The 15,815-nt window shown below is 35.4% G+C and overlaps 1 protein-coding gene across 2 annotated transcripts in view; it reads left to right on the forward strand.

The window, feature by feature from the left end:
• The first annotated feature begins 4,426 nt into the window (after nucleotides 1-4,426).
• LOC306868470 (S phase cyclin A-associated protein in the endoplasmic reticulum-like) overlaps nucleotides 4,427-15,815 on the forward strand; it is a 107,174-nt gene continuing 95,785 nt past the window's right edge. For both annotated transcript variants that reach the window (XM_079414654.1, XM_079414653.1), the window contains exons 1-2: nucleotides 4,427-4,726; nucleotides 15,228-15,345. In XM_079414654.1, the coding sequence (XP_079270780.1) occupies nucleotides 4,553-4,726; nucleotides 15,228-15,345 (292 nt within the window). In that variant the 5' untranslated portion in view covers nucleotides 4,427-4,552. The remainder of the gene's footprint in view (nucleotides 4,727-15,227; nucleotides 15,346-15,815) is intronic.

The following is a 15,815-nucleotide window of genomic DNA, read 5'->3' on the forward strand; positions in this document are numbered from 1 at the left end:
GTACTATACTATCTATCTATATATATATATTTATATAATTTTAGTTAGAATTTAAAGTTCCAAACTCTAAAGAAATGTGTAGTTATAATTATTTTACTAAATGTATAATTAAATTTATTAAATATTTATACACAGTTTTAATTATTAATTCTACATAACATACCAAATATATATTTTATAAATAAATTACATAGTGCTTTTGGCCTACTTACTAGTCATATGGAGCGTAGCGTCCTGGACAATATCTCCATCAGACTAGTAAGCCAATTCTCAAATAACTGCTATGATGACTTTTGTTCTACCCACTTTAAAGATAGAAGTACTTGCGTTGTCCAATCTATACAGACTGTGTCTGTTCCCCGAATAGCGAGGTCAAAATATAAATTTAATGCAGGATCTAGAAAAAATCTGATCGTGATTAAACCAGAAAAACGCTAAATAAATTAACAAAAACTATTTTTAAAGCTTGGGCTCCTAAACATTAGATCACTCGCACCCAAAGCAGTTATTGTAAATGAAATGATCACAGATAATAATTTTGATGTACTCTGCCTGACTGAAACCTGGCTTAAACCAAATGAATATTTTGGTCTAAATGAGTCTACTCCACCAACATGAGCCCCGTCAGACTGGTCGTGGTGGAGGTGTGGCAACAATATATAGTGATATTCTCAATGTTACTCAGAAAACAGGATACAGGAGGTTTAACTCAATCGAAATACTTCTGCTTAATGTTACACTGTTAGCTATGCAAAATAAATCTCTCTTATCTCTTGCTCTGCTACTGTGTATAGACCGCCAGGGCCATATACAGATTTCCTCTCAGATCTATTGGTTAATGTTGATAAAGGGCTAATTGTCGGAGATTTTAACATTCACGTTGATAATACAAATTATGCATTAGGACTTGCGTTTACTGACCTAATAAACTCTTTTGGAGTCAAGCAAAACGTCACTCATCGCTAGATTTAATTATATCGCATGGAATTGATCTTACCGATATAGATATCGTACCTCAAAGTGATGATGTTACTGATCATTTCCTTGTATCGTGCATGCTGCGTATTACTGATATTAATTATATGGCTCCGTGTTATCGTCCGGGCAGAACTATTGTTCCAGCCACCAAAGACAGATTCACAAATAACCTGCCTGATTTATCTCAACTGCTCTGTGTACCCATATATACTCATTTGCCTTTTTATGAGGAAACTTGGCTTGATTTTCTCACAAATGCGTGCAGGCTGATTTTCTCACAAATGCGTGCAGGCTGATTTTCTCACACGTGCAAATGAGCAACTTTCTTTTCCAAAAACAGCAGATGGCGCTGTCGGTCAATTTACGCTAGTCTCCCGTGACCTGAAACACCTCTTTACCTTTTCAGACCAATATGAGTAGGGAACATGTGAGTTTCTGTCTTATCTATAATTAACTATTTAGATGTTTTCACAAAGCAACCCTACAATGTCAGTGAAATTCACAACAAGTGCTGTAAAGTTGTTAACATGATTGATTAGTTCAAAAATCAGGAGTGACATGGCTAAACATTTAACTAGGCAGTCTTTCCCTATAAAAAACAATGTAGGGGTATAACAATGTATCGTGTCACAATATATTGTAATACTAAAATGCAAATGTATAGTGGATAGTGACAATATTGTGTACCAAAAATGAAAGCATTTTGAATTTTATTTTTACGTTAGGTCAAGTAAGATTTATTGTCTTTCTTCTACAGTATATGTTGAAACATAGCCTACAGTGGAGAGAAATGCTGTAGGCTACTCTGCAGTAAAAGTTTAAACAAGTATAAAACTACACATAGACAACCTACTGAAAGGAGTAGGCTAATCTAATTATACAAATAGGCTACTATAATCAAACTAGTTTAAGTTCAGGTGAGCTTTATTGTGATTCAGCTATATAAATGTACCAAAATATAATCTAAACATTAATATCCCTTACGAAAATTAACCATGGTTTTACTAAATAAATAGTAAAGCTGCCTATATTGAAATGGTAACCTGCAAAAAAACATGGTTACCACACTTTTACAATAGTAAAACCAACTTAAATTTTCATAAGGGATATCATAGTGTATTATCATATTTATGTTTATATATAGTAATAGACATGCCTTGTACAACATTTAAAACTAAAAGTGGCCTGTAAGGAGATATTTCATATTTCAACCAATATACCAGCAGATTTTATTCTGACAATAGCATGTTTGGAAAAATCCAACTACAATTATGTAGCTTTTTATATATGGCCCAGCAACATTTTAACTCGTGAATTTAAGAATAAAAGGCTACCGTCAGGAATTATATTAGTGGCTCTTTAAAATGCAAACGTTGGTCATCTGAGTCACTCCTAGAAGAGTCCTCGCTGTCCAGAGTGTGTCTTCACCCGTGGAGCACGCTGTTTATTAAACATCTGTTTATTAAAATGCTGAATTTAGTATTATATCAGCGTGAACTTGAAAATAAATATTCATCATTTTGCTTAGCTAAAAAATACGTAATTATTTTAGACAAATGATTGCACAGTGTTACATCATTAAAAAATAAGTTTTAGATATTGCACTAAATAATGTGATTTCTTTTCTTTTTTATTTATTAATAATAATGACCTCTTGGGTGATATTACTATATCTGATACTAAATTAAATTGTCTAAGCTTTTGCCGTTTCTCAATACCAAGTTCGCAGAGTCTGGACTTCCGTCCTTTCGAGTTTGGACTTGCCAAGTTCGACTCAGAAGAACGAACTCTCGAGGACGGGAGGACGAACTGAATTCTGGGTTATGGCCCGTATCAAGTCCGCACAAGTCACCTCTCGATGCATCCTCGGTAAAAGGGGCGAATCAAGAACACATCCGGGGATTTGAACTGGACTTGGCTAGATGTGAACTTTGAATTGGAACAGTACTTGGGCAGCGACTGATGACGTTTCACAAGTCCACAAGAACACAAGTACAGACAAGTACGCATATTGAGAAACGGCCTTTGATTTTTGCTAAACAATATTGTTGCTATCTATTATACATTTGCATTGCAAATGTATACATTACATTGTGTCACGATACATTGTTATACCCCTGCATTGTTTTGAATGTTGAACAATTGTATCAATAAAATCCAACAGAGGATAAGAGGTACGGAGAATGGATCAGTTTTTATAGGGAAAGACTGCCTAGTTAAATGTTTAGCCATGTCACTCCTGATTTTTGAACTAATCAATCGTTAACAACTTTACAGCACTTGTTGTGAATTTCACTGACATTGTAGTAGGGTCGCTTTGTGAAAACATCTAAATAGTTAATTATAGATAAGACAGAAACTCACATGTTCCCTACTCATATTGGTCTGAAAAGGTAAAGAGGTGTTTCAGGTCTCGGGAGACTAGCGTAAATTGACCGACAGCGCCATCTGCTGTTTTTGGAAAAGAAAGTTGCTCAATTGCACATGTGAGAAAATCAACCTGCACGCATTTGTGAGAAAATCAACCTGCACGCATTTGTGAGAAAATTAACCTGCACGCATTTGTGAGAAAATCAACCTGCACGCATTTGTGAGAAAATCAAGCCAAGTTTCCTCATAAAAAGGCAAATGAGCCTCACAGTTGTAACACACAATACATATATTTGTCCATACCTCTGCATTTTCTCTCAAATAGAGTTTTGTATTTGCAAATCACTTTGCGTTTGTTTGAAAGTCAAGTTTTTCTTTGCAAAGCAGATTGTGTTTATTTGCAAAACACTGGATTTGTTTGATTAATATTGGCACAAAATTTGCTCCATACCATGGGCACTATCTTCTCTAATACATTAGAAGCTGTTGCCCCCCTCAAATTGAAAAAGGTTAGAGAAAAACGTACTGCGCCATGGTACAACAGTTATACCCATTCGCTCAAGAAAGAAACTTGTAAACTTGAGTGCAAATGGAGGAAAAACTAATTTAGAAGTTTTTAGAATTGCATGGAAAAACAGTTTGTCCAGCTATAGACAGGCTCTAAAAGCTGACAGGGCAGAGCATATCCGCAAAATCCACAACTAGATTCTAATGAACTGGCAAATTACAGACCCATTTCAAATCTTCTGTTAATGTCTAAAATTTTAGAAAAAGTTGTGTCTGCTCAATTGTGTTCCTACTTGCAACAAAATGATCTCTATGAAGAATTTGAGTCAGGTTTCAGGCCTCACCATAGCACAGAAACTGCACTTGATAAAATTACAAATGACTTGCTTCTTGCTTCAGATCAAGGCTGCATCTCATTGCTAGTATTACTTGATCTTAGTGGGCCTATAATAACTAGCAACAATACCTAGTGACTATGGTATTTTGGCGGGAACTGTGACTGTGGTTACCATGTGAAGGTTCTCGCAGGTGATGTGTCAGTCTAGTCCTCCAGTCCAGCTGGCGGCGTCACACTCTTTCCCGCGCTCTTTGTGATCCGTGACTGTTCCGTGTAAAAGAAGAGGAGGCCTGTTTAATTTCTCGCCTTCTGGTTGCGAAGTTCACGTCCGCTCAAAGTCGCTCGTTTGACTGCGGGCTCATGTCGAAGGACGGCCGGCACGATGGGCGCCGGCGTGGCGGGGCTCAGCAGCACCGGCTTGGGCTGAGGCCGGCTCAGAGCGGGGACGCCAGAGACAGATCGGCCAGCAACAGCTCTGGATCATCTCACGGTGGAGGGAAAGGCAGGAATACGCCCATCAACATCGCCCTAAAGGTAACAAACAACAGCATAGCGAGCTGCCTACCTAGACAGCTGCCTACCCCATTATTTGGGGATCATTAGGGCTCTGTGTTAGAGCATTACCCTAACAGAGTTACTGTGGTGACAGTACTTTCCCCTCAAAATATCACAAAACAGTGGTAAGTTTTAATGCCTGCTGTCATTCTGAACGCTTCTTAAACTGTATGCTTGCTTGTTGTTACCACTGTAACAACACTAAAGGCAGGAGTGTATTTAACTGTTAATGTGATGTGACCCTGGACCACAAAACTAGTCATATGGGTCGTTTTATTGAAATTGAGATTTATACATAATCTGAAAGCTGAATAAATTTGTTAGGATAGGACAACATTTGGCCGATATTTAGAATCTGGAATCTGAGGGTGCAAAAAAGAAAATCAAAATATTGAGAAAATAATTTTTAACTTTGTCCAAATGAAGTCCTTAGCATTGCATATTACTAATCAGAAATTAAGTTTGGATATATGAATATGAAATTCATAAAATATCTTCATGGAACATGATCTTTACTTAACATCCTAATGATTTTTGGCATAAAAGAAAAATCAATAATTTTGACCCATACAAGGCTATTGCTGTAAATATACCTGTGCTACTTATGACTGGTCCAGGGTCACATGCGAGTTTGTGCAGATGTGATCTACTCACTAGGATTGTGTTGTAGTTCTTGACTGTTATAGAATATATATTCTTAAACGCCTGAGGCAAGAGAGTGTATTTCCAAGGTGTATTTTTTGGGGGGTTACGTTCTGTGTGTTATTGTTATTGTAGGCAGTCACAATTTGTCAGAACATAATCAGTCTCACAGATACACAAGACAAATGCCACCATTACATTACATAACAGTAACACTCAAGAAAACATAACATAAAAGTATATGGGATGATATTAGATTCAAAATGATTAATAGATGCAAGCACAATTATCCATGTACTGCATACATTTTATGCATGTATCTTACAAATCACAAACAAATGTCTTTCAATTTGAGTCTCTGGAATTTGGGATTAAATGATTGCGCAGTGATTTTAACAAATACAGACATGTTTGCGTATAAAAATGTTGTGATCTGCATTAATATATCATAAATTGCTCACACAAAAAGGAATCCGTGCATTTGTGGATCAGGTGACGAGTGCATTTATTGACATCTTGTTCGGTTCATTTGGATTTTGAGACTTAATTTTCGCAGTTTGCAGCATTTCATGACGCCCACACACACAACTACCAATGAACAAAGCCTAGTGCAATTCATTAACATGTACACGATTTGAAAAATTCACAAATGTGCATCACTACACTGAAACAAATGCTTTTCAGCCAGTGTTTGCAGAGTTAAGAATTAAATCAGTGTGCAGCATTTTGTTCAAACAGAGGCTTATTTTTGAATACAAATGTTATAGTTTGTATTAAACTATCATAATATGTGCATGTAGCGATTAAAATGTGCATTTGTGGATCAGGCGACGCACGTGCATTCATTCACATCTCTTCTGAGTCGATTCTGTAATTCTGTAATTCAACGGCACGTTGTCAGTTATTCCTTCCTTGTATTATTATTGTTATTATTATCATTAAATGGCTATTATAGTCGTTCATTTAAGCCATTAGTAATTGCACGTTTATATGCAATGAATTAAACTATTACAGTAACTTAAACTGTACTATATTAAAACAATGAGCCTTTTATAGGCTATTAGCATAAAGCCTGCTGGCTAAAGGAATGACAATGAAAGTTTAGGGCTAATAACATTACTACGTATCTAATATAATTCAACGTAACATTTCCGTGTCAATAACATTACTACACATCTAATATAATTCAACGTAACATTTACGTGCCAATAACATTACTACGCATCTAATATAATTCAACGTAACATTTCCGTGTCAATAACATTACTACGCATCTAATATAATTCAACGTAACATTTCCGTGTCAATAACATTACTACGCATCTAAAAATTAAAATTAAGATTAAAATTAAAATATTTTGTGATTATTTCTTTAAAAAAAAATTAACAGTAGTAGTAGTATTATGTACATTCTACTAAATAATAGTAATATAGCCTATTTCTGGCACACGGTCTTTAATAGTTAAACCGAACTTTTATTTTGTCGGGTTGCCGTGAATACTTCTAAAGTTCTGTGTGTGTATGATATGACGCTAGTTTTACTCAAATTAAATGGTAAAATGCTCGTAAAGTGCCTTTCAGATCAGTTCTGGAGATATTGTTGATGTATTTATGTCCTCATTGAGACGGCAGACGCGGAAATCACCGCGAGCGCCACATTAGTAAACACAACCGCACGCGCAGCACATTCACACAGAGACGCGCAGAACATGCAGGATTCATATTTAAATCCACTTTTGCAGCTTAATATTTACAGATACTAGTCCATATCGCGATTTGTTTTAAGTGTAATGACCTACTTTTGATTAATTCATCCAAACTTTGACAAATTCCGTGACATTCCGCGTTAAACTGTAAATTCCGTTTTTATGACTGGATTCCGTGCGCGTTCTCTGCATCGCGGAGATCATAGATCCCTACAGATAGTAAGACTAATATAATTCAACGTAACATTTACGTGTCAATAACATTACTACGCATCTAATATAATTCAACGTAACATTTACGTGTCAATAACATTACTACGCATCTAATATAATTCAACGTAACATTTCCGTGTCAATAACATTACTACGCATCTAATATAATTCAACGTAACATTTACGTGCCAATAACATTACTACGCATCTAATATAATTCAACGTAACATTTCCGTGTCAATAACATTACTACGCATCTAATATAATTCAACGTAACATTTCCGTGTCAATAACATTACTACGCATCTAATATAATTCAACGTAACATTTACGTGCCAATAACATTACTACGCATCTAATATAATTCAACGTAACATTTCCGTGTCAATAACATTACTACGCATCTAATATAATTCAACGTAACATTTATGTGCCAATAACATTACTACGCATCTAATATAATTCAACGTAACATTTACGTGCCAATAACATTACTACGCATCTAATATAATTCAACGTAACATTTCCGTGTCAATAACATTACTACGCATCTAATATAATTCAACGTAACATTTCCGTGTCAATAACATTACTACGCATCTAATATAATTCAACGTAACATTTACGTGCCAATAACATTACTACGCATCTAATATAATTCAACGTAACATTTCCGTGTCAATAACATTACTACGCATCTAATATAATTCAACGTAACATTTACGTGCCAATAACATTACTACGCATCTAATATAATTCAACGTAACATTTACGTGTCAATAACATTACTACGCATCTAATATAATTCAACGTAACATTTCCGTGTCAATAACATTACTACGCATCTAATATAATTCAACGTAACATTTACGTGTCAATAACATTACTACGCATCTAATATAATTCAACGTAACATTTCCGTGTCAATAACATTACTACGCATCTAATATAATTCAACGTAACATTTACGTGCCAATAACATTACTACGCATCTAATATAATTCAACGTAACATTTCCGTGTCAATAACATTACTACGCATCTAATATAATTCAACGTAACATTTCCGTGTCAGTAACATTACTACGCATCTAATATAATTCAACGTAACATTTCCGTGTCAATAACATTACTACGCATCTAATATAATTCAACGTAACATTTACGTGCCAATAACATTACTACGCATCTAATATAATTCAACGTAACATTTACGTGTCAATAACATTACTACGCATCTAATATAATTCAACGTAACATTTACGTGTCAATAACATTACTACGCATCTAATATAATTCAACGTAACATTTACGTGTCAATAACATTACTACGCATCTAATATAATTCAACGTAACATTTCCGTGTCAATAACATTACTACGCATCTAATATAATTCAACGTAACATTTACGTGCCAATAACATTACTACGCATCTAATATAATTCAACGTAACATTTCCGTGTCAATAACATTACTACGCATCTAATATAATTCAACGTAACATTTCCGTGTCAGTAACATTACTACGCATCTAATATAATTCAACGTAACATTTCCGTGTCAATAACATTACTACGCATCTAATATAATTCAACGTAACATTTACGTGCCAATAACATTACTACGCATCTAATATAATTCAACGTAACATTTACGTGTCAATAACATTACTACGCATCTAATATAATTCAACGTAACATTTACGTGCCAATAACATTACTACGCATCTAATATAATTCAACGTAACATTTCCGTGCCAATAACATTACTACGCATCTAATATAATTCAACGTAACATTTCCGTGTCAATAACATTACTACGCATCTAATATAATTCAACGTAACATTTACATGCCAATAACATTACTACGCATCTAATATAATTCAACGTAACATTTGTCAAAACATTACTACATTACAATAATATAATTCAACGTAAACTTTACGTGTCAATAACATTACTACGTAACTAATATAATTCAACATAATGCTTGTCAAAACATTACTACATTAAAGTAATGTAATTCAACGTAACATTTCCGTGTCAATAACATTACTACGCATCTAATATAATTCAACGTAACATTTAGAATCAGAAAAAGCTTTATTGGCAGGTATGTTTACACATACGAGGGATTTGTTTTAATGACAGAAGGTTCCACAGCACAAACTGAATGACAGTGACAAGACAAGACACAGATAATAAAAGAATAAAAATAGAATAAGTAAATAGGTAATAACAATACACACAAATATTTAAAGGGACAAAAAATACTGCAATTGCAATTATGACCATCCGATTGTATTTTATCTTATTATACAGCTGCTTAACAAATTAATACTTGAACATGGAAACTGAACCTGATATCAGGCAGCAGTTTGTTGAATTAATTGATCTATAATGATGTTTTTACAAAACTGGAAAGAGTTATGGCAAATATTGTCTGTGGAACAAGGTTTGTGTGTTTTCGCTTGTTTAGACAAAGGTGCAGTGCCAGAATGGTAGTAGCCATGAATTTGACTTTTGTCCTTTCTTGCATTTAGAATTCATGAAATGGCATGATTTGTTAAGAGACATTAAACCGTCTATTTAAGTACTGTACCATGTTTTTTTTTTTTAAACATAAGTATGCATATTAATGCACACATATGCCTAGAGTGTAAATAACCATGCAAAAGTGTTGCGTTTGTTTAATATTTGAGAGCAAATTACCACAAATTGCCAGTAATTTATCAAGCAACCAACTGTTTTCTTCCAAGTACACTTATTTGTTTCCTTTCCAGATCAATGACAAATTAACAAGATTGACTTGGATCAGTTGAAAAAGCTGTGTATTTATTTAAGCTTTAATGCACATATGATAGTAACATTAAAAATAGTTAAATTGTATATACATTCATGCATACATAAGACAATTTGTTTCTAAGAATGTAAATATTACATACCGAATATCTTGTAGTCTTCAGACCGGAGATATTTTTGCACACTTTCATCCTCGCGGCTGTGTCTGTTCCACATCTCGTTGGCACATCTCTATTTACATCTATATCCAATCGGACGTTGAGTCTGCGGCATGTCCAATGCAGACGCGCTGACAAACGCAGCCCTGCCGCCTCCAGCACATGCTGGACGAGTAGGCGGCCTGCCATGTGCACATGACTGCACAGAGAGAGAGGAGCTCTGCACGATACTCTGCCAAGCTGTGGAGGGTGACTAAGCCACAACTAAGACAGCAAAACAGTAGCGGCAGAGTCACTGTGCAGCTGAGACGTTGCAGAAAGACGGTCCTTATGGCCAGGACAAGGAGTCCGTCCTGCTGATTGGCAGAGGCATCTACTCGACGAGTTTGCAGGAGTCACGCTCAACCACGGGGCTATTCTTGGTCCAGCTGTCAAATGACGATGACAGGCCGTTCGTGCAGCTGAGATGCTGGTTAAGGGGGAAAACAGGTTGGCATAAACAAATTTGGTAGTATGTCGGGGCCGGAAATGGATGAGGAACCTGCTTACAGACTCTACTTCTACTCTGTACGTACCTGCTTTCCTCTTCCCATCATTCTTACTGCTTAAATGTGCTTGAAACTCTGTCCTTGCTGCTCTTTTATTTGTCCTGAAAGCAGTTCTTTGTAGCTGGACGTTCTTGTTTTGCAGTTCTGAGGGGCCCGGTTAGAACTAACTCCAGTGACCTCGGGTGTCAAGGGGCCTGCTGGTGATTAGCTCGATTTGTCTCACGCATGCATGGAGCGCTGACCTGAGATCAGATGCACCCTTCTCACGTTTACCTTAGTTATTGTGCACCAACGGTTGCCAAATCGGAAACAGCCCCCCCCACCCTTCTGCCGAGATGCATGACAAATGTAGATTCTGGCCTTGCGTTGCCGGTCAGCTGCCAGAAACCTGGGAAACCCAGAGTAAATATTTACCATCCAAACACCGTGCTGACAGGCAACAAGTTAATTTACTTGCGTGTCTTATTTTAATTGCAAAAATGGTTTGTTTCGCAATCTCAAAGCCTCATTCATGCTTATTTCCAGACCTCTGGAGAGTAAAGCTGTGTAATGAGGGCTGTTGTCATTGGCTAAGTAGGTCAGTTGTGTATTTTAACCCTGAGGACATGAGATAGTGGCAGGGGAGGACAGTAAAATGTTTATGCATGTGTAAAAACCAGTGAGCCTGATGAAATATTCCTCTATGTGAGGGAATGTGACAGACAGAACAGTTTTGCATTTGCATAACAGTGGAATATGGCCAACAAACAACAGCTATATACCAAATTGTATTTTTTTTTTAGATTATTAAATTCAATAATGTATCAAAGGAGTGTAACACACTATCCAGAGTGATTTAAGTTTAATAATTTGGGCGTACAGCCAAAATTTAAATACTGAAGGCATTGGTTTTAAAGTCCAATATGAAATTAAAATGGATAAAATCAAGTCAACTAATCGATTTTTGATGACACTTTATTTTAAGGACCAATTCTCACTATTAACTATCATGCATATTACTAGCATACTGGCTGTTTATTAGTACTTACAAAGTACATATTAATGTTTTGTTCTGCATGAAGATATTGTACATTCCTTAATCCTACCCCATACATAAACGTATACCTAAATTTTGCTACCAGCAATAGGAGTTTGAGGCAAACGTCATGATTAATAGTAAGTCAAATGTGACCCTATCTTTTAAAGAATATTCCAGGTTCATTACAAGATAAGGCCTGTTCACACCAGGAAAAATAACGATAAAGATATAGTTGTAAAAATCGTTCTCAATATTAAAGAATAGCAGAGTCCACACCACAACTATAACGATAAAGGCACACAGAAACAATGTTGTTGGAATCACTTTCAGAATCATTTTTTTCCAGCTGATGGACGATAAAATCAAAACGTCACCATGCATAATTTTAACACCTTTTTTATTTTATTTAACAAGGAAGGTCCCATTGAGATGCAATATCTCTTCTACCAGGGAGTCCTGGTCAAGAGAGGCAGCAAAGGACACATTTACAAAGAAATAGACATCACCACACAATGGACAAAAGTAAAACATAATTTTCTAGAAAAAACTATGCAAATCCTAGTCCGTTATTAAAACATGTACACTATTTTATATAAACAAACTTTAAAATATTTTTAAACGCAAGAGATAGTACAGATTCCATATGTAACATACCTTGAAACTCAGATATGGAGCATAATTAGAAAAAGCAGAACGACCTATCTCTATATGAAAAAACGGCATCTTAAGTAAAAATGTATCTGGTGATCTGGTATTATAAATATTTGTGCAGTATGTCAGCAACCTAGATATACTGTGGTAATTTACCCACTAAAGCTTTTAAAATAAAAATCAACATGTTTTTTTTCTCCTTAAGCACAAGGAAGTCCAGTTTGTCATTTCAAATAAATTACAGTGATGTGTACGGACACTTGTACCAGTGACAAATCGTAAAGCAGCATGATAAACTACATCCAGTTTTTTCAAAACAGTCTGAGGTGCATGCATATAAATTATATCACCATAATTCAATACTGATAGAAGAGTACTTTCTACTAAACGTTTTCGAGCATCAAAGGAGAAACCCGTTTTTTTAACAAATAAAAACCTAGCATTGGTCTCAATTTCTTTAAAAGACTATTGATATGAGAACTGTAAGTCAGCTTATTATCGAGCCAACATATTTGTAAGATTCAACCTCTCCAATCTCTGTACCATTTAAAGTTTGAATCACAAAATCATTTAATGGTAATTTGGACCGAGTAAAAATCATGTATTTAGTTTTTTCTTAGCATTTAACACTAATTTTAAGTTACCATTACCAAGAGAAGTCTGAAATGAATTAAAAGCATTCTGTAAAGAGTTCATTGCCACTTTTAAAGATAGAGCCATTGTGTAGAAAATAGTATCATCTGCATAAGTGTACATTTGCTGGCTCAAGTCCTTTAAGAAGTTCATTTATATAGATAGAAAATAAAATTGGCCCCAAAATTGATCCTTGAGGAACACCTGTCTTCACTATTAAAGGAGCAGAAACATAATTATCTATCGACACACATTGAGTCCTTCCAGTCAAATAATTAGAGAACCACTTCAACACTATATCGTTTTTTATCATCCAATGCAGTCATTATATCATTAGTGACTGACATTGTAGCAGTTACAGTACTATATCCTTTTCTAAAACCTGATTGAGTTTGACATAAAATATTATTAGCTGACAAATAGTACTTTAACTGATCATTTACCATAGATTCAAACACTTTAGCTGTAACAGACAATATACAACAAACATATTAATAAAATGTGTATTAAAAACTTCTACTACATTATGTTTATCCTTAATTTCTTCATTATTTACCCTTAGAAAATCAGGAGCTGCAGGAGCCAACATGGACCCAGTTGATGATTTTATCAGCTTCCAAAATTTACTAGGATTATTACAATTTTTATTTATCATACTAAGATAATACTCACTTTTTGTATTTTTTTAATGATGTTAGTACATTTATTCCTTAGCAATCTAAATTGTTCCCAATCACTAGCGCTATTAGTTCTTTTAGCCTCGGACCAAGCAATATTTCTTTCTCTAATAGAAGAAGAAACATGTATTGAACCATGGATTGTCTTTACCACGAACTCTAAATCTTCTTAGAGGTGCATGCTTATTAATCAGAGCTAAAAGATTTGTCTTAATTCCATGCCAGATCAACATCTGCCATATCACATACATGAAAAACTTCACTATTATACAGATCATGTAAAAATGCTTGCTCACTAAAAATTTTATAATTTCTCCTAAAAATAAACTTGGACTTATATTTAGGTAGTTTACAATTTCTGATACAGGCAACTGCACAATGGTCACTAACATCATTACTAAATATTCCAACAGAAGAATACTTATGTGGAGAATTTGTAAGTATAACATCAAGCAATGTGGACTTGTCCATATGTTTTAAATTCAACCTAGTTGGAGAATTAATTAATTGTGACAAATTTAAAGCATCGCAAATAACCTTAAATGATTTTGAAGATTTAGTTAACCAGTCCCAGTTGAAGTCTCCCAGCAATACAAAGTCACTGTCTGAAAACTTTTTCATATAGTCCGACAACAGTGTTAAAGCTTCATGAGATGCCGATGTTTGACGATAGCATCCCATTACTATTAAATCAGCACCGCTGGAGAAGTGTAACTTAATTACGGACAGTTCAAAACATTTTGGCTTGCCGATGGACTCTAACCAAGTACAGTTGAGTGTCGTTTTGACATAGATCGCAACTCCCCCTCCTTTTTTAGCACGATCTGTCCTAAAAACATTATATCCATCAATATGAATCATATTGTTCGTAACTGATGATTTCAGCCACGTTTCTGGCAGGACCATAATGTCACAATCAGTCAAGTTTGCCCAGGTGCAAACTGCATCAATTTTATTAATTAAACTGCGTACATTTAGATGGATAAGACGCAGTCCACTGCTGGCTTTTAGATCATCTGGGTTTTCAAGTTGTGCCAGTTCAGGGCCTGGATTCGGCTGAATGTTACCTGATAGAAGAAGCAGAAGAATCAGCAAGGGTTTCTTAACTTAGGCAGCTCTCCGTCTTTGTCTACAAGCAGCTGGCGAGATAAACTGCCCTGCACTCTTTATCCCTCTACACCGCTGCATGTGCAGCATCTGCCATTTATCACATTGAAACAAACTCACAGGACGAGTTGCTGTAATCCAGTGGTTTGATCCAAACGGAGCCACATCCGACTGGAAAAAGGCCACTGTACTAGGCGCAGTAATCCACATCAAAGCACCCAGTCCATCACTATCCTCCAATTTGTCTACTATTTGTGATGTCAACATGATGCTACCCCATAGGTAGAAGTTACACTTAGTTACACTTTTTTCTTTTTGCAACAGGCCTCTTTCCAGCGGTCCAACAGCCATGACAAGGTGAGGAAGATCGTGGCAGAGGAAGGCCGGGCTGCTCGAAACCTCATCGCATGGAGTGTCCCAGTGGAGAGCAAGGAAGAAGAGGGTTAGATCCATTCAGATACACTCATGCACACATACTATAATAATAATATTAAGCCTTGAGACATTTGCATTGCATTTTATCGTAAATAAGGTGTAGATCCTTGAGTAGCCACCCCATGTTATGGGGAAAAACATAAAATAATTGCTTAAATGCCTGTGATGTCCAAGATATTTTTATGAAGAACAATTAGCAGATTTTATAAAGACTGCCAATCAAAACATTTTCTCTCTTATGCTGACCAAAGCTGCAATTATTTAATCAAAAATCCTGTAAAAACAGTAATATTGTGAAATATTATTACAATTTTAAATAACTGCTTTCTATTTTAATAGATTTTAAAATGTAATTTATTCCTGTGATCAAAGCTGAATTTTCAGCATCACTACTTTAGTCTTCAGTGTCACATGATCCTTAAGAAATCATTCTAATATGCTGATTTGCTGCTCAAGAAACCTCTCTTATCATTATCA

Source organism: Barbus barbus, assembly GCF_936440315.1.
Source record: "Barbus barbus genome assembly, chromosome: 50".
NCBI lineage: Eukaryota > Metazoa > Chordata > Actinopteri > Cypriniformes > Cyprinidae > Barbus > Barbus barbus.